The 21,661-nt window shown below is 35.0% G+C and overlaps 1 protein-coding gene across 2 annotated transcripts in view; it reads left to right on the top strand.

Moving 5' to 3' along the window:
* Positions 1 to 21,661, top strand: part of LOC145686493 (uncharacterized) — a 166,547-nt gene that overhangs the window by 99,665 nt on the left and 45,221 nt on the right. For both annotated transcript variants that reach the window (XM_081759866.1, XM_081759865.1), the window contains exons 2-3: positions 5,280 to 5,455; positions 17,383 to 17,540. In XM_081759866.1, coding sequence (XP_081615992.1) covers positions 5,289 to 5,455; positions 17,383 to 17,540 — 325 coding nt within the window. In that variant the 5' untranslated portion in view covers positions 5,280 to 5,288. The remainder of the gene's footprint in view (positions 1 to 5,279; positions 5,456 to 17,382; positions 17,541 to 21,661) is intronic.

Here is a 21,661-nt window from a genome sequence, read left to right as displayed (position 1 = left end):
AATATCATTCTCTAGGATTATTATTGCTAACTTAACTACTATTATATATATTAACATATTTTAAAATGATTTGAAAGTGTGTTACAAGTTCACAAAATATTATAAGTATAAATCTTAAAACAACTTTTACTATTGCAAAATGAAAATTTTCAATTAACCTTTCTTATAAACGAACAATAATTCATAATTTTTAAAGCATAGAATAACATTCACGAAGCATAGAATAGAATTGTCCCGTAAGTATAAATACGAATTATGGGCAGTCTTTATTCCAGAAATAGCTACAGCTGTCAACAGTGTTCTGTGCAATATATTGAGCCGGAATGATTTATGGGTTCTAGAATGCCATTTCTCTCAGTAAGGACCGCATCTACATACATACAAATAAGTTTCTAAAAGGTGCAGTATTCAAGAACAAGGATATTGCCAAAAGTGCCTTCCGGGTCTTCATCACTTCATGGAAGCCGCATTTCTCCCCAAATAGGGCTAAGAGTTTTGTAAATCGTTTTCAGAAATGTGTTGCTACAGGCGGAAACTATTTTGAGTGAAGCAGGGATGTTATCTCTATTATAAAACTCAGTAGTATGATGATATGAAAACGATCAATTATTTCCGTACAATCTAGTATTACGTGTTAGTTAGTTAGCAACACTGTTTATGCTTGAGTTTAATCACGAGATTCTTTACGACTCTGTTGCTTGCTCACGTCCAGCCTAGGCGCTCCGCGTGCACTCAAATCATCGCACGTCGTCCCATCGGATCGGAAGGCGAATGACACCTGAACAGGAAGATAGATCACACAGATGGATGCTTAATAGGCGGTGTTCCACATTAGCATGTCCTCCTTCCACCTTCTCAGCCATTCAAATACCGTTCGTTCGTGGTTCCTTTATGATTATTTTTGTCTAGATAGGGAAATACACAAGTAGGACACTACGTTGGGTGGATCATTGAAATATTTACATGAATGCGGCCAGCTGTATAAATTGTAGGTATCATCTATTATAGTAATTTGACTTCTTTCAATATTATATCTGGAAAATCGTAGAAAAATGTCATGTCTGTGAAGTTGTAACATTTCTTTCTTGTATACATTGTAGGTAGATGAAGGGTTACCTTGTTAACCGAACTATGTCATGTAGTTGTGTATTTCTAGGCTTTGGACAAATAATTTCAGAGAAAATATTAGCCAGACGATGAAAAATAAACGGTACGAGTGCATTGCACTAACTTTTCCACTCAGTGTCATGCAAAATGAACCAATTCTCTGAGTAAACTATCCAGTCATGAATTTCCGAGATAAATTAATAGTGACATGTCTCATCCACATGAGAATGGGTGTTCATCAGTAAGTACTAATTTACAAAATACATATGAACAAAATTCTAGCAATTATAGAGAAAATTGTCCAAACAAATCAAATAGACCAGATCACATTGTGTTCTTATGAGTTGCTGTATGAACGACATTGTGAGAGCGATTATCGAGAAAATTGTTCAAACAGAGGTATGTCGTCGTGTCGGGTTATTAATGATACATTGATATACGAAATATAAGTAACATTATCAGACAGGTTTTCCAGTAAATCACACTAAGGAAATTCATCCTATCAGAACACTACCTTCTTTTAATTTTCTGCGACCGTCTAGTTGTGTTATTAATAGACATAGGCCTATAGATTTGTGAAATGTGAACAAAATCGTTAACAGTTGTTTTTGTGCAAAACATTCGAACAAAGGTATAAGTGATCCTAGCAAAAACTATTTTTTTTTCAAGTCAATAACAAATACTTAAAGCTGTTTTTGAAGTGTAAATGTTTTTGGCCCACATAGAACTCCACTGCATACAATCCTCTAAATATTTTTTTTTCGTGTGGCCCGCGAGCGGTCCCGAGTTCGATTCCCGATGGGGGCACTCAGTCGAAAAAGTGTTAAGGAAACGCTTTTTCAGGCCAGCCACCCTGAATAAGGTTTTTCTGGGTTTTCGTCATTCACATCAGGCAAATGCCGGGGTGGTACCTAACTTATAGGTCCCAGGCCGCTTCCTTTCTTCCTTCACTTTCTCCGGATAGTGTGCTCGCCGAGGGACGTCATCCCTCAAACGTGACGGGCTATATGGCCTTAGATGCCGAAAGTCCAGAAATCTAAATCCTAAATTTTTTCGTTAGTGATATTGATAGTTCTTCGATGTTAGTGCTTTCTTTCAGTAGAATGTTACTTGTACTTTATTTGCATCATTCTGCTTTGAATGTCTTTTTACATAATTTCAAAATATTTACATATTTTCGATTTTTTTATTATCTTACAGCCAAGAAAAATTTTCTCTTCCTCTTATTTCTTGTTCGCACACTTCAAGATTTGCTAGTGCCTCTTGCAAGTCATCTTGCTTTTCTGTAATGAATAGAACGTTATCTGTAACAACTTCTCATTTATCTTGATTGTTTATTATTATTATTATTATTATTATTATTATTATTATTATTATTATTATTATTATTATTATTATTATTATTATTGACAAAGAATTCTTTCATTACTTCCTTCATATAGATGTAGATGGTGCAAGATAGTGGTGAAAGTTCATATCTTAGTCTGTACAGTTAGATATTCATTTCATGACGTATCACAGAGAAGGTTCTACATATTCTATTATTGCTCACACGAAAAAGTAAATATTGTATATGACACATGTGGAAGCGTTAAATTTGCATGCAGTGTATAAATTGATTGCATGAAGGCTTACAAGTTAACTTGTTAAACCTCCAAAATAAGCGGTGATTAAATGATTGTTGGAGACTGTACCTGACCAAACGACGATCAAACACTCAGGTTCAATTCCCATCAATTACGCTTACATGAAGGGCTAATAGGTTAATTTGTAACTCTCTACAAATTATGCGCATTAAGTCACACACGTGGTGGCTCAATTCTAATTCTTGTTGATGAAACGTGGTAAAATGGCAGTCTAACGATTTGGTCCAGTTCCGATTAATTTCGTTTACATTGGGTGAACAGATTAACTTGTAAAATAGCCTTACAAAATATGGTATTAAGTTAAGAGGCGTAGCGTGATGATCAAACGATGATTGTTGTCGATCAATGGCGATCAAATGACAGTCAAATGATCTGGCCCAATTTCAGTCAATTTTGCTTCAATGGGGCTGACCAGGTTAACTTATTAACTTTCTACAAATTATGCGTATTACGTCCATACGCGTGGCAATCAAACACTGATTATTAGCTAACAAGCGCGATCAAACAATCTGGCCTAATGTCGATCAATTTTACTTCCATGGGGAACTAACAGTTTTACTTGTTAACTTTCCTTAAGAATATGCGTATTATGTCCCTACGCATGACGATCAAACAATAGTTGTTGACGATCAAACGCGATCGAACGATCTGGTCCATTCCTATCAATTCCTAATTAATTTTGAGTTCATGGGGGCTTACAGATTATCTCGTTAATTCCCCTACAAATTTATGCTTATTACTTCATTAAGCGTGGTGGTCAAACGATGGTAGATGGCGATCGAAAGTGATCTAATGATTAAAACAGTCTGACTCAATTTTAATGAATTATGCTTACATGGAGGGCTAATAGGTTAACTATTAACCTTCAAAAATTATGCGTATTACGTCAATACTCGTGGCGATCAAACGCTAATTGTTGGTGATCAAATCCCATCAAACCATCTGGCTCGTTCTTATCAATTTTCTTTGATGGGGTGAGCAGGTTAACTTGTTAATTTCCCCTACAAAATATTATATTACGTCATTCACTACTAGTATTGATCAGAAGATGGTCGTAGTGATTAATAATGATCAAACGATCTGGCCCGATTTCAATCAAATTTACTTACACGGAACCAAACAAGTTTAATTTGTTGCCTTTCTACAAATTACGCGTATTACATGACTACACGTGGCGATCAAACGCTGAATGTTGGCGGTCGATCGCGACCGAAAGATGATAAAATGATTTGGGTCAATTCCAATCAATTTTGCTTCTATGGAGCTTTAAAGGTTAACCTTCAAACTTTTGCTTATTACCTCACTATGTGTGTTAATCAAACTATGATTCTCGGCGATTGAACGCGATCTAACTATGATCACAAAATCTGGCTATATTCCAGTCAATTACTCTTGTATTGAGTTCTAATAGATTAACTCGTTAACTCTCTACAAATTATTAGTACCGTATTGCGTCACCACGCGTGGCGATTCAACCCTGATTGTTGTCGTCAAACGTGATCAAACTACGATCAAACGATCTCGCTCAGTTCCGATCAACTTTGCTTCCATAGAGGCCAACGGTTAACTTGTTAACTCCTCCTACAAAATATGTATATTACGTTACTACGCGTGGTGATCAAACGATGGTTGTTGGCGATCACTCACGATCAAGCAACGACCAACGATCGTTCCCAATTTCAATCATTTTTTTTTTTTCATGAAACCGAACTGGTTAACCTGTTAACTCTCTACTTATTACGTCATTATGTGTGGTGATCAAACAATGATTGCTGACTATCAAACGACAATTAAGCGATCTTGCCTAATTCCGGTTGACCAATTTTGATTCCATTTGGGTTTACAGATTATTTTGTTAACCCTCCTAAAAATTTATACTTAGTACTTCACTATGAGTGGTGATCAAACGATGAATCCTTGCAAACCACAATTAAATAATCTGGTTCACTTTCAATCAATTACGCTTACGTGGAGAGATAATAGGTTAACTTGTTAACTTTCAAAAATTATAAACATTACGTCAGTATACATAGCGATCAAATGCTGGTTGTTGGCGATCAAACGCAACCAAGCGATAATCAAGCAATCTGGCTCGATTCCGATCAATTTTGTTTTCATGGGGTAGACAGGAAAACTTATTAACTTTCCTTACAAAATATGCATATGACGTCACTACGCATGATGATCAAAGGATGGTTGTTGGCGATCAACCAATATCAAGCGACGATCAAACGATCTGGCCTAATTTCCATCAATTTTGCTTCCAAGGGGGACTTACAGGTTAACCTGTTAGCCCCTCATAAAATTATGAGTATTATGTTACTATACTTAGCGACCAAACGCGCTGAAACACCTATCAAACGATCTGACCCAATTCCGATCAATTTTACTTCCATGGGGAGGGGGGAGCTAATAGGTCACCGGGGAATTTTCAATACTAAGCAAGCAACAAAACCTTGATTTGCTTATCACCTTGATTTAAATGATAAGAAATAAAAACTTACTTTTTCTTTCTGTTTGTTGCAGGCGTGCCAGATGTCTCTGCTTCTTCCAGTATTATGTTTTGCTGCAGTTTCGTATGGAGCCACTACACAACAGAAGAGATCGTGTCAAGGCACAGGTCATAATCTTAAATACATGTGGGGAGATGCACTTACAGACTCAGCGGACTGTGTAGGGCCAAATAATGCACCATATCCAGCGTAAGTAACACTAACAGCCGAAATACTTCATACCTTATGGAGATAATTCTAAGTTTCAAATTCAAGTAGCAATTAAAACTTCGTTAGTCTAACAAAAATATTATGTATTTCTGTCTTTTTGGAAGTAAGAAAATAACATCAATTATGTTTAATCACTAATAAACTCAATTACTAGTATTACATTCCAGTATATTAAATGTTATATTTGCTTAGGGATGTCCACTGTCCTTTCACTAGTCTAGTAGGACAGCATAGAGCGGTTCACCTTAACAGAGGTCCACATCTCACATATAGCCTCGGTGCTGCAAAAGGATGCTAAACTTCAACAACACACGGATGTCTATATAGGTGGGAACACTATGTCCCATACATTGGCTGCCTATTATACGTCAGTCCAAATTAAGAACCTCATTTAATTTTCCCATGTTTGTGGAACCACTCGTGGGTCTTCTGGCATTAAGACACAGATCTTGGGTTCCCATCTGAAACTTAAACGTTGGGATCTCTGTTATAAAGAAATATTAAATATCATACTACTCGTTTTATATAATATCTTAATAATACCACTTTTATGTTGAGTGCAGTGAATATTTTTCATACTCACCTAAGAATGTTCTCTTACGCTTAGTTTGTTATTGAAGTCGAATGCTTCTGTGGCACTGCATAAGTAGTCGCTAACGCTTTCGCCTTTACGAGCGGTCCCTGGATCGATTCCGGCGGGTGCACTCAGCCCAAGAAAAGTAATAACTTTTTTAAGCCAGTCATCCTGAGTAATAGTTTAATTGCATTTTCCTCATTCATACAAGGCAAATACCGGGATGATACCTAACATACGTAATGGTCACAGGCCGGTTCCTTCGTTCTCTGTTCCTTTTCTTCTTTCCAATTTCTCGGGTACAATGATCGCCAAGGGACGTCATCCCTCATACGTGACGGGCTAACATGACCATAGATGCCGAAAGACCAGAAATCTAATTCCTAACCCTAATCCTAATCAAATGCTTCTTAAACAGATCGCACAGCTTAAAGTGAAGTTTAAATCACTTGTGCCCCAACAGGGAGGGAATCAAACATGGAACCAAGTGCACAGAAAGCATGCGTACATGCAATGTATTCTTATGTACCATAAAAGAGAATTACCTCACCCAAATATAAAGGTAACCAAGAAAGTTCTGTCGCTTTTTGTGGAGTCTGTGTTCAATTGGCCCTCACACCATGAGTTGAATGCAAATAGAGGTAAGGCGAAGGTCGTTGATGTGCGTTTATCTAACATACTACCTGGTTTTGGCAGTTCAGTTACACCGTGAACTTGTGTAAGGACACAGTGAACATCAAACCTCCACAGAGCATCATAATGGTGTGTATCCTGTACGAGTTCAAACAGGGGTCAAACGCCGCTGCAGTGGGGCGGAAGGTTTGCTTGGTCTTTGGTGAGAGTGTCGTGACTACATGGACAGTTCATTGGTAGTTTAACAAGTTTAAAGAAGGACGGTGACGAAACACTCGAAGACGCACCACGTGCCGGAAGACCAACACATGTACAAAATGAAGATCTTCAGGCAGCAATTGAGGCGAACAGTGGACAAACATGTGAGGAACTGGAACTACAATTCAGTGTGAGTGAAGAAACCATTCGGCAGAATCTCCATCAACTTGGGAAGCACTATATTCACGTAGATCTCTATTTATAGTTTACTTTCTTCTAATCAGTGTAGCATATGTTATATATTCACTTAGATCTCTATTCATGATTTACTTCTATTCAGTGTAGCATATTTTTTATATTCGCGCAAATTTCTATTTATAATCTACTTCCTTCTAATCAGTGTAGCATATCTTTATATTCGCATAGATCTCTATTCATGGTCTACTTCCTTGTATTCACTACAGCCCAAAAGAGCATATTATCTCTCAGTATGAAGTCTGAGAAGGATTATGGCAGAGACCCTAAAAAGAATTGTTATGATGGTCCTCAATTGAATCTCCGCCACAAACGTTATATATATTTGAACAAACGTTATTTCTAAATGTTTAATATTTGAAGATAATGAAGAATAAACAGTAGATGATGAAGGGACGTCATTGTCCACTACTTTGCGGAACGCTGGTGTATTTAACAAACACAAGTAGTTACCGTTACTTAACAAGAAAACGTTCTTTATCATTCCTAGGCTATCTCATTTGGACCTTTTTGTTTTTTTCTTCTCAAGCCACAACAACGGAATAATATTGCACACCGGAGCACGAGCAGTTGAAAATTATTTTTCAATAGAGTAGTCATTAAGATTTATTGTCTGATTAATGACTGTGTTTTTGTAAAGAAGTCTGAACATACATTCTTTGTTTCCTACATCCCATCTTGCATTCTTTTTAAGAGAAACAAGGGCACCTCCAATTAGAAAGATTGAAGAGTATAAGGTCAATTACTAGTTAACAATGAATTTTGTTTTGCGGATCAATATTACTTCGTGCTTTCGAATGCCATTTTACAACTGATATTACGAATTTCTAAAGTAGAACAGTAGATTGTAGCTGTGTTTTGAACATAAAGTCCAGACATGAAACATTTACGCACTTACAGACGTAAATCAATGAGGTAACGGTTACGAAATGTTGAATTGTAATTTTCGTTACAAACAACACGGCAGCATTGAGATGAGTATTGGTTGATTTGAAAAGAATGTGGAGCATCTTTCGTTCTCTCAAGATAAAATGATGTTTCTGACATACCATAATTTTGCTCTGTAGACGTAGCAGATGATACACAAAGTCGCAAGTGCATTCGCAAAATTTGCTTTATTAGATATCTTGCGTGTTTTCTGTGTCTTTTATTTCCAGATTCTTATCGTTGTGGTATATTTTCATTTCTGATTTTTATTTCGCCTTACACTTTATTAGCTGTCAATCGCAGATAAAAATTACATCCAGCACTTCAGGTGAAATGTGAATTCGCATTTGGCCTAATTTTTATTCCACCTAACGATCTTATCAAGGAGAATATTCCGCTACCTGACAGTTATTTATTTATACAAACTTACAGACTTATACAAGAAAAATAAAATACGAATTTCAACAATTAAGTATTTCATATATAGGACATGTACGTTCATTTCAAAAAGCTATAACAAATGATTTGAAACACAAGAAATCATGCATATTAAAGAAAAAAACTATAAACACATTAATTACTCTCCAGAACGAACAACTAATTGTGTAAGCCTGTAAGTTAGCAATATCAATATCCGTAATATACATAGAGCCCTTCAACAGCAAACATAGCTGTAGTTAGAGTTTATTATGAATACATTGCAACATTACAAATTAATGAGAGAAGAAAGGGGGCTGCAGTGCCCAAGTGATAGAGCGTTCACTTCTGGTTCGTAAGGTCTGTGGTTCGTTCCGCACCCACGCCAAGTGAGTCTTGTGGACAAAAGTCGTGTGCGTGTTTTTTTTTTTTCGAGGATCTCTTACTTCCTTCATTCCTCCATTATCACTCATCTTATCTTCACCGTCTCCTTTAATCTCGGTTTCATAATCGTGGGACGTTAAACTGAAAAAAGAAGAAAGAAACTTGTTTCTAATGTTTCTTTTAAACCTTTATAATACATTTACTTCTGCGCACTAAATACGTCTGACGTAGACATGTGAACATAATACAATATAGATTTCAATTCAGCAAAGTTATACACTTATACACAAAATATATATTTCACTTATATCTATTACTTCTTCATTCAATTTCTTTTTTACTGTTTTTGCACTGGTCTCAACTTCAATCTTTGAGATCGTCAGCAAGCCAAGCAGATAATCCAGTTGGTTTAGAATAGAGGAAAATATATGGCAAAATGCCTGCTATATCACAAGCAGGCAGATGATACTAATTTGGAGAATCATTAAAGTGTTCATCTTAGCATTTAATGTGCTTGTCCATATTAATAACATAAACTGTTAACAGTTGTAAATATTAAAAAATGAAAAGAAATCTTTGAATTTAACGTCCCGCGATTATGCCCTTTAGGCTAAAGGAGACGATAATTAAAGCAAGTGAATGATGATGGAAGAATTAGTGAAATGAGAATATGGGAGGAAACGGGAGTAACCCGAGAAAACTAACGAACATAATGTTGTCCACCATAAACTTGCTTGGATGGGGATCGAACCAGGGACCCCACGCACCAAAAGTAATTGCTCTACCACTTAGCCATCGTGGTTCCACAATTGTAGATGTGAATGAAATCCTATAATGGTGAAAGGGATAAAATTGGAGACATAAGTTTCATGATCCTTGAAACTTAGGTTTTCGATGTATAACCAAATCTGCCACAAGTTTAGAAAACCGTAATTTCCCAGTGATTGTAAATAAATGCAACACAAAATATAACATAAGAATTTTGGAGAATAGTATCATAGAATACAAAAAGTAAGGGAGAAAGGGGGGACATTGGTACGATTTTTACTTACCCGAGATTTTAGAACATATCGTCAGCTTGAGAAACATGATTTTTTTCGTACTTATACTGTGATTCTTTAGCTACATTTACAATATACAATATTGTTTCTACTAATGTCCTACCTGGAGTAAATTACATTTTACGAAAGGTCTTCAATCTGTACCAATCTTCCCCATATGGGGGCAGATTGGTACTGACTTGGGGCAAATTGGTACGAGCAAAGTGAAATATCACACAGACTTTTTGATAATAGAAATAACGTGACTTTTTTGTTTCATTTTTCCATGAAATATTTTGAAATATAATATTCTATTAAACTTCCACAAACTCAAGTATTTTAACAATAGATTTAAGAACCTACAGAAGCAAAACTGCAAAATAAAAACATGTTTCATAAAAAGAATGTGAAGATTTGTCAGAATCTTTAGTAATTCAATAGATCTAGTTCAACCTGTTACATGAAAATAAAAATAATAAAATTAAAAGTCCAATGCTTGCTTGTGTTATCATCAAAATTTCAAAGTTCCGCAAGCTATTTACAAAGATAAAAACGTAATATAAATAAGGTTCTGTCTCTATAAGGAAAAATAGAAGTAAATAATCCAAGGACTACCTACAGTTTACAAAATTTTGAAATATTTCATACCTCAACTACTAACTGGAAAAGATGTTTTAATTTTGGTTCGAGCGTCCCCTTGTCTTCAAAGGAGGCGGAGCTTTGTTATTGTAAGGGTAACCAAGAAAGTTCTGTCGCTTTTTCACCCACAACCTTCGAACATCGATATGACCTAAGGCGTAGCTGCAAGATCAAAAATAGTCCCATCAGCATCGTCGACCTTCTGCCAACGCTCTGGAAGGCCACGGATTTCATTGCGGTAGAACAGGTGGTAATCGGATGGCACAATGTCCGGGAAGTATGGCGGATCCAGTAGTGTTTCCTATAAAAGGCATAGAATGGTGTTCCGGGTCATCCTAGCCACGTGGGGCTTAGCGTTGTCCTGTAACAGGAGGACCCCTTTGCGATTCAGATGTGTTGGCTCTAGAGTTTTGAGTTGTTCTTGATTACAAACCAACTGCTCACAGTACACAGTTGCATTGATGCTCTGACAAACTGGTAGCAGTTCCCGATGCACGATGCCACGAGCATTCCACCAAACACACAGGAGGACCTTGTCTTGGTGAAGTGCTGGTTTTGGCTGTTTTTTAACCGGTTCATGGGATGCTAACCAATGATGACGGCGCTGTGGAGCTTCGTACAGGACCCACTTCTCATCATATGGCAATACCCTTCCAGAAAGTTTTCCTTCCTCAGACAAGACAGCAAAGAAACACAGGTTTCTGCTTTCGTTGCATCCTGGCTCAGATCCAATCATGTGGAACCCATCGACCCAACTTGTAGTGCTTCCCAAGTTGATGGAGGTGCTGCCGAACGGTTTCTTCACGCACACTGAATTTTAGTCTCAGTTCTTCACATGTCTGGCGACTGTTTGCATTAATTGCTTCCTAATGATCTTCATTTTGTACATATGTTGGTGTTCTGGCACGTGGTGCGTCTTCGAGTGTTTCGTCACCGTTTTTAAACTTGTTAAACCGTCGTTGCACTGTCCATGTAGCCACGACACCTTTACCAAAGACCTAGCAATCTTCCGCCCCGCTGCAGCGGCGTTTGACCCCAGTTTGAACTCGTATACCATACTCGCCGTTAGGGCTCTCTGAGGAGGTCCGATGTTTACTCTGTCCTTACGCAAGTTCACTGTGTAACTGAACTGCCACAATCAGGTAGTATATTGGGTATATCCACAACAACAACTCCTTCGCGTTATCTCCATTCGCATTCAACTCACGGTGTGAGAGCTAATTGAACACATACCTCTACAAAAAGCGACAGAACTTTCTTGGTCACCTTTGTAATATTAAAGTTTCAAGAACTTCGCTGAATAACTTTCAAATAGGTTACTGAATTTAGAATAAACATGACGGTTACTACACGCTGGCTTTTAGTGTCCATGTACAAATATATATTTGAGGTTTATTTTGTTAGACATGTGCCTATTAAAATCACTCGCATGTTATGACCTTGGGGAAAGAATCTTCACATTTTTGCTATCAAAGCTCCTAAATGGTTAAACACTTTTCCATTCGAAAGTTTGTGTACCTATCGACTATACCTATAGTTCCAGAAAGTCGGAAATATAATAAAAGGAAAGTTCTCCATATTATTTTGATTAATTTATTTTTATGCTTTGATTATGGAAATCAAGCGATCACACATGCGATAGCCTATATCATTAGTAACTTTTTCTACTTGATGATAATCACAACGAAAACTGTGATACATGGGAAATGCACAAAGAGTAGTCTACCCTTATAATTACAAATGGAAGGGGCAGATTGGTACAGAGCAGTGGGGGTACATTGGTCCGTACCAATCCACCCCACATGCATGTGTACTAATGTGCCCCAACCGAACTTCAGGATCATTAATTCCTATAACTGAAAAATTACTCCACGCAGGGCAATTGAACATAAATGAAATTATTTGTAAAGAATTACACTTTCATGCAACATACATAAGTTTTCAAAAATCCAGTGCTTATTACAAATATAAGCTTACAAAGACATAAGTGAAAACTTACTTTTGCTCTAAGAAATAAAGTTTTTTTGTCTGCACAAAGAAAAGAACGCTGCGTCCATCTATCAACTGTACCTCACGATGTTCGTTTGTCGCCAATGTTGCCAACACCAAACTGTTGTCCATTTACCACATCACATTGGAAAAATATCACTCGTACCTATGTGCCCCGTGTACTAATGTCCCCCCTCTCTCCCCTACTATGAAATAAAGAGTGGTAGGAACTTTGGTCATATTGCTTTCAGCTGAGAAGTGTCATCACCATATTATTATGACATCTTAAAGTTACCATGACGTATTTCTGAACTGTGATTTGAAACATTGTCAGATTTTCTGTATAGGGAGTATTTCCTCCTTGATAAGATCGTTAGGCTCAATGAGGATTAGGCCAAATGTGGATTCACATATTTCGCCTCAAGTGGCGGATCTGATTTATACTTATGGATGATGTCAGTTGATTAAGTGTTAGGCGGGAAAACATCCTTGATTTGATTCCAGGCCACTATTCTTACTGGAATATTCTTTATTCTCATTCCACTAATTCTATCACAATCATTCACATTCATTAATCACCCGCCTCTTTTAGTCTGCAGAGCATAACTACTGGACTTTGGTGACAGAACTCCCGGTGGCAAAGTGTCCATAGATTAAAAATGTGTGTGATTCGTGCCAAAACACGGCAGTGACGAATAAAAGAATTTATCAACTGAAAAAAAAAAAATCAGTTGGAGTGCCAAAAGTTCCGTTCTCAGGAGATGAGAAATGACAATGGAGCCTCATTTCTAAATACATGTAGAACTGTACTTATTGTATCACACTTTAAACAGTAGAATCCGTAGAGCTTGGTAGATGTCAAGGAGCATCAACACACAAACCAACGCAAACAGAATTTCAAAATGAAGTACAAAGAACCTTGGGATATTATTAATTTTCTCGTTCGTAATCGAATACGATTCTAAAAGAGTGCATATTTGTGTCATTATGGAGTATTGTCGAAGGATAAATTTGTATGGTGTCAAAGACTAAGCGAATCGCACGTCGGTGGCGTAACGACCCTCTATATTTTGCAAAATTTTTGTAAATCAAAAGGCAATATCCACAATTTGGAAAATACATCGATCTAGAATATACATACTAAATAAAGTAGAAACAAATTCACACACGCTATTATCAGCTTGGAATTACGACATGATACCACATGATGCCATAACGCCCTTTTTGTACAGATATTTCTCAAGTAAAAATAAATCTTGATTTTTCCTACTCTGTTTCAAGGTATATTTAGGCTGTTCTCATGTTTAATTTTAATATTTTCTTTTACTTTAAAAGATATTTTGCGAAATGTAAAATTGAGGTCTAATGACTTAATCATACACAGGGTAAGAAGTTTGTACATGAAAATACTGGTATATACATATTTGCATGGATAAATGTTTGTTGCGTATGAAACTCTAGTACTAGAACAAAAAGAGCAAGTAATACACAAAAGTAGACAAAAACAAAACATCAAAACAAAAACCAAAGTAATATTGTAACTATGCTGCGAATTTTTGCGTATCATCTCCACAATGTGACTATTTTCATACTGTATACTAAAATTGTGTATACCGTACTACACCTGTATCATTGAGTATTTTACTTTGGCATTAACAATATTATCCTATTATTAGCAACTTGTATTATAATATAGCCCTGCAAAACTAATAGCATTACTCAGCTTCTAATGTGACAACGTTACTCAAGTAAACATTTTTACCTCATGTTTATGAACTTTAGGTAACAGCTAATGTTACAATGTCAATGGATCAAATACAGGCATGTGGCAGTAAGTACTGATGCTTTACCATTGCAATTTCGCGAAAACGTTAATCGTGTTTGTTTGAAGTCATGATAACTCCAATTCAATGTTTCTCCCTGATATGTGCTATTAGAATTTGTGGCTACTATTTTGACATAATATTCTTAGTACTGAAGATGACGAAATACTGCAAAGGCAAAATTTTCAAAAGACGTTGTCCTGGTTCCCAGTATATACCTATATCTATCTATCTATAATATATATATATATATATATATAATGAGATGAATTTTTCATTTGTCCATTGTTTTCTTTTCATTTTCTGAAGGACGTTATATGAACAAAGAGTAAAGGAAGAAGAATCGTTGGGTATTTCGCTGAAACAGCAATATAAATCTCAGGTTGGAGCCGTTGACCTACTGAAAGATTGTCTGGTTGATGGTACCCCTTCATCCTAAAGAAACTATTCCCAGAATTATAATAATGTTGCAGAAGGAAAGAAAACAAAATATGGGTTCTTTTTTTTTTATTATTTTCTTTATGAAGGACAAATAGCTTTCAATATTAATACGCAGAAGAAAGGATGAAATTCTAGTCTTTGAAATCTGGAATGGAAGAATTTATGATCCATTAAAAGATGTAGCAGTGGATCGGTGTAAAAGTTTCACCATTAATTAAATCGATAAACTACAGTTTTGAAGAGCTTAAAATGAATATGCAGTTACGTATAATCGTGTTTTTGAAGCATTTTCTCACATAATACCAATAATATTCTTTTATTGACTTGGAATTGCAATGGATCATTAAATTCAACGAAGAAACTGAAGAAAGTAGCTTTTTTTAAACACTAGTTTAAATTTAAGGACGTTTCAGTAAGATGTATTAAGATAAACTTTCATATTATTATTATTATTATTATTATTATTATTATTATTATTATTATTATTATTATTATTATTATTATTATTGTTATTATTATTATTATTATTAAACAGCGCGTTCAAAAACTCATTCCACAGTGGATGTAGGTCCTTGTTATTCTGAAAAAAGGATTGAAACATCCACTTTTCTCCTTGTATATGTGTATGTTACGTTATGCAAATGTCCGATTGCGTTACATTGTAATCAGTTGTTATGCTCAGAGGTCGGTCAGTTCTGTTGAGTATTGAGCAATACAAATAAGTGTTATAATTTTGACAATGGAGCAGCAAGTGTTTTTGTTGTTGTTGTTGTTGTTAAATACCTGTTTTGTGCGGATGACAAGTATAGAGAATATGTGAAACATTATTAATTGAATAGTAGTTCAACAGTGCCCACTGGTAACAGGATCGATCTAAAACTATTAAAGTACTGAGGGGCGCTATTACATATAAGATACATACAATTTATCGATCACCAATTTTTACTTCGAGTGTTTGTAAAAATGTTTACGAGATTGACATGTATCTTAAAGCTAAGAGAAACCATATTCAACATTTATTGTAGTGAATTGTTACTACATATCTTTACCGTAATGCACTGCAGAGCGACTTTTTGAACGCACTGTATAAACTGTCTGCCGTTAATACTTGTCAATCAATTCTTAAGGTTTGAAGTATAGCTCGCTAACACTCATGCATTTTTCAGTTTGATTCCGTCAATGATATGCTTCTAATTAAAAAGAAAATGGCAGAATATTGGGGGAAAATCCCTCCTTTATTGATTCATACTGCTTTATATTATTTTAAAAATTCTCCGGGGGAAATTAATTTTCCTAGCGCATCATGTTCAGGCAATCTGATTGATTGCCTACCCGTTCCCTGGACACTCGTTTGCGTTTATCGTTAGAGCGGCGCGATTATATGCTTTTCCTGTCATGTTACAAGTCAATTGATAAACTCCAGGTATATCAGGAAAACGGGCGAAGTATACCTGGACTCAGGTTCAGAGAGAAGCAAGCAATAACTAGATCAAAAGTATTTAGTGACAAGATCATCCACCAAGTGATTGTGCTGCAAGGAAAATTGCAAACAATGCCTTTTTTTAAATAATGCTTTTATTAGGTCACTATGCTGTTTATTTTCTTGTTAGATTGAGATCTTGCAATTCGTTTTAAGTTACAATTATATCGTCACAATAATATGACTGGAAATACGCCAGTATTAATTTTCAAGTCTAAATACGTATGTTTATGGCTCGCAACTTAATCTTCACAGTAGTTTTAAAACTACTAATTATATGCACGCTAGCGACATCTATTGGTATGAGGCAGGTAGGCACCTCAGGAAGTGACACCTATTAACTTGAATGTGTACTATTAGCAAGTTGTGTTAATCATAGATTGACATATTTTTTTATATTATAAATAAGCTCGTGAAACTACAAGAATTGATTCATGAATCGATGTCAACAAACAGTAAATAATAATAATAATAGCCGTAGAAAACTTAATGCTTTTATAAAGTACACGCAAAAAAATATATTTTTGAGAGATAAAAGCAAAAGATGGAATAGGTTATAAAGGGTTATAATAGGATTGGGCGCTGTAAGTAGTTTGCTTAATCCATTTTAATCAATCATGCCCAATGCGTTTAGTCTTAATCTCATTTCTTCTTTTCACCTCACACAATTTTTTTTTCTTTTGCATTTTCTAAACACATTGTTTTTAATAGTTTTTTTTTTTAAACTGTTATCTTGCAACTACGGTGCACAGTAAATTCATATGATTGTAAAATAGTTGTTAGAAGCGTAGCACGGCGTTGTGCTTCTTCTTGATTAACTTTTGCATTTGCCAATATTCTTGTACCAATCAATCAATACGACTGATTTGAAGTCTACCAATAAGTCATGCACGTCATGCACTTCCTTGTTTTGTAAAGAATCGATGACAAGTTTAATCATTATTCCAGAATGACAGTTGTTCTACTGAAACATCTGCTATCAATTTCTACAATACTTTCTTTTCTTTTTTTCCAAACTACTACCTCCAATAAATCATTACTTTTTAGACGAGATCAACTTTTTATTATTATCTCATATTCCAGTGTTTGTTTCATTTTCTTTGTAGAGCAATGGTAGCGCGTATGTATAGAAATATGTGGGGCGGGACGAGGACAGGCAGATCTTTTAGTCCCATCGACCCGTATCTCACACGGAAGACTCTTCTGCATGGATACCAGATGGCCAATGGAGTACGAGACGGTTTCGATTCATCATCGAGAGAAGGTAGGTGAATAAGTCAGTTGTTTGGTCCGTTCATTGATAGCATTCCTTCACGAAGTAGAGTATTTAAAATGAATATTGCTTAGAGAAACATACTAATATACTAGCACAAAATGTGAAGATTGGATAGATTAAAGTTCGATTGATTATCCATTGTTGATTGCTGGCATTTTCTTCTGGTTTTTAAAAATGTGTTTTCATTAAATTACTTTTTTGTTTATTTATTTTTTGGATGGTCAAATATTTCAACCTATTTCACGCACTTACATGCTAGAGCCTTAACATTTTGTGTAGCTGAGTAAAGCCAATTAGAATACAATATTTTCACATAATTCCCACTTTAATTGTTTAACTGTAAAATAAATTAATTACTATTTTGTTTGTTTCTTAGATTAATATCTTGTAATTAAAATTTCACACACTTCCATACAGATACGTTAAGCCTGACAACAATACAGTACAATATTTTTTGACTCTAGCTTATCATTTTATTGTAAAAATACTTAAGTTGTTAATTATTATCTAATAACTGCACATCTTACTATGTTATGCAACCCAAAATGATCTGGAGTTTGCATGTACAGTGTAATATACAGATCTTCGTGATTAAGTTTTGTTTCTCATTGTAAAACTACGATAGATCTCCAGAACTGTAAAAACATCTTATAATACAATTTAAGAAATGCTTTTGTAAAACGCACTACAAATTAGAAACTAATTTCTTTGATAGAGTACGGTGAAGAAGTGTCAGTAAGACTAAAAACAAGGTGCAATTTAATGTTTAAGTAATATGTATAAAATCTTTAGCCGCCAAGCATAAGGGAAGCGCTCAATGCTTTTAGCCTTACTACCATTTCTTCATTTTACTCCATGGGATGAAGACTAAAAGCATTAGACGTGATTTAATGTTTAACTAACTCCCTAATATGTCTAAAATCTTTTGCTTTCAAGCTTAAGCAAAGTGCCAGATGCTTTTAGCCTTACTACCATTTCTTCAGTTTACTCCATGGGATGAAGACTAAAAGCATTAGACGTGATTTAATGTTTAACTAACTCCCTAATATGGATGAAATCTTTTGCCTTCAAGGTTAAGCAAAGTGTCAAATGATTTACCCTTACTGCTATTTCTTCATTTTACTCCATGGAATGAAGACTAAAAGCATTAGACGTGATTTAATGTTTAAATAACTCCCTAATATGAATGAAATCTTTTGCCTAGTGTCAAATGCTTTTACCCTTACTGTCATTTCTTCATTTTACCCCATGGGACTAAGCCTGAACATATTGGACGTGATTTAATGTTCAAGTAGCTCCATAATATGTATAAAATCTTTAGCCTTCAAGCTTAAGCAAAGTGTCAAATGCTTTTACCCTTACTGCTATTTCTTCATTTTACTCCATGGGATGAAGACTAAAAGCATTAGACGTGATTTAATGTTTAAATTACCCCCTAATATGAATTAAATCTTTTGCCTTCAAGCTTAAGCAAAGTGTCAAATGCTTTTACCCTTACTGCTATTTCTTCATTTTACCCCATGGCATGAAGACTAAAAGCATTAGACGATATGAATGAAATCTTTAGCACTCAAGCTTAAGCAAAGTGTCAAATGCTTTTACCCTTATTCCCATTCCTTCATTTTCCCCCTTGGAATTAAGACTGAAAACATTGGACGCGAGTTAATATTTAAGTAATATCCCTAATATTCATAGAATCTAGGTTAAGAAAAGCGCCCAATGCTTTTAGCCTTGCTACCATTTCTTTATTTTACCTGATGGGACTAAGACTAAGAGTATTGAACGCAATTTGATGTTTAAATAACGTAAGTAACTCATTGCTGATTAACATAAGTGATTGGATGTGATCTAGGGATTAGATAAACTCCCTAATATCCATAAAATATATAACCCCAAGCATAAGAAAAACACCCAATGCTTTTTGTGTTACTACCATTTCTTCATTGTACCCTACAGAACTAAGACTGAAATCATTGGACATGAGTTAACGTTTAAGTAACATTTGTAATATTCATAAAATGTAGTTTAAGAAAAGCACTACATGTTTTTATTCTTACTATGATTTCTTCATTTTACCCCATGGACCTGAGACTGAGGGCATTGGATGCAACTTAATATTTAAGTAACGTCCCTACCATACATAAAATCTTTAGCTCTCAAGCGTAAGGAAAGCGCCCAATAATTTTAGCCTTCTTGCCATTTCTTCATTTTATTCCATGGCTTGACCAAGTGCTATGTTCAAAAATGCATTTCAAATAGATTCACCAAATACATGCAAATCTTTAGTTTATATATCGAGTTTTATCTCCCTAACTTGAGGTGCTCGTGCGATACTGTACTTTTGGCGGCAGGAAATTTAAATCTCTTTTCTTCTCCTTGGAATACGCATTTTAATATAAATGACATGATAATGATAAAATTCCGGCTCGAACCAAATGCTATGGTGAAAATTTCATTTCATACTGTCAACCATTTTGTCGTGATGGAAGAGCCAATGACGATTAGGAAGTAGCTTGACTATTTAAATCAGGTGTAAGAATAAAGGAGAAGGGTAAATTCAGTTTTCATATTTTTTTGAAATTGGCATATGCATTTCCCTATGTCTTTTATCTCTTGATGTATACATGCAAAATAAATTGTAGAACAGTATGCACTCACGCAACTGACATTCAGACGTTTTCTTTCTTAATCTTCTTCCACAGTGAGCCAAAATATACAAATATGTCTACGAAGTGAAATTAATGGAGGTTTTCTCAAGTAAACAAACTATCAACTTCTTTGCCAGACACTTACACACAACCTCAATTTGTAGAGAAGGGAGGTTGTTGATAAATTTTTGAACATTTTTTCTACCTCTTACATCCGAGTAATCACCTCAAACTAGCGATTTTACTGAAAGTAGCAAAACATCACCATTTCTGGATTCTTTATGATGAAGCATTTTTTCTCTATGCACAACACCTTTGTTTATTCTTTTTTCGAAGATATCACATATTAAACATTAATTTGTAGTTATTATGTTTTTCAGGAGTTGTTATATTTTTTAAATAATGGAAACTTGAACTCTTTTATTAAATATTTTCTCTTATCGATGAATAGAAACATATGTATCTCACTGAGAACCGAATCTAAGACCATGAAACTTCGATTCGACCATGAAACTTCAGTGAATCTGATACTGCTTATAGAATCTACATATACCATGACAATGCTTTTCAGTATCTAATATATTTTTCCAAATGTAATGATGTAACTAATTGACTATACTTGATAAAAATCTATTCCTCTTTAAAATTGATAAATGCATGTGTAGGCAATATGGACGCTTCTAAATTTGCTTCAAGTGACCTATCAGTGATGCCAGAATACTTAACAAGATGATATTTAAGTTCATATCGCGTGATATAATTTTTCTGGTTAATATTTTATGAATGACTTGATCATTTATATAATGGAGCTACATTCTATAGAAAACCTTGTTCTCTTTAGCGGCGTTAAAAATTTCCGCCATTTTTGTTCTTAAGCCTATTGGTTTATTGGGAGAAATATTAATTTATTTTCTTTGAAATGAACGTGGATCTTGATGTTGATTAAATCAGTGGCGTACACAGAATTTCATTAGGCGCATTCAAGCATCTAATCTCATCTTATTTCGTAACACGTATAAGTAGTATGCATATTTTAGTATGGTAAATTATTTTCCCATAATCTAAGGAGACAGAGTTAAGGTCTGGAGAGGCCCTCTTGTGTACGCCACTGAATTTTATTGATTTTTCAAGTCTGTTTAAATGTTTCTGGCTATGTGGAAATTAAATTTTATTTTATATGTTTTAATGTCTATAAATGAAATCAAATTAAAATATTACGTGTATTACATTTATACACTATAAAACACCATTTTGGGAAAGGGGTATTTAAAATTAGCTGAAGAAGAAATTGAGGACCGTTTTAACAAAACTCAACAAACACCATTTACAAAATTTTACAGGAGAGGCTTTTTAAAGTTATACTCAATATCGTTGATTCAAAAGATTTGAAACACTTAATACTGATCATCTATGTAGCTAGGAATTGATGAAGGAATAATTGAAGTTCATCACTAAGGGTCT

Source organism: Thermobia domestica, chromosome 5 (genome assembly GCF_964235325.1).
Source record: "Thermobia domestica chromosome 5, izTheDome1.hap1.1, whole genome shotgun sequence".
NCBI classification, from domain to species: Eukaryota; Metazoa; Arthropoda; class Insecta; order Zygentoma; family Lepismatidae; genus Thermobia; species Thermobia domestica.
This window is presented reverse-complemented; position numbering and strand designations above follow the sequence as displayed.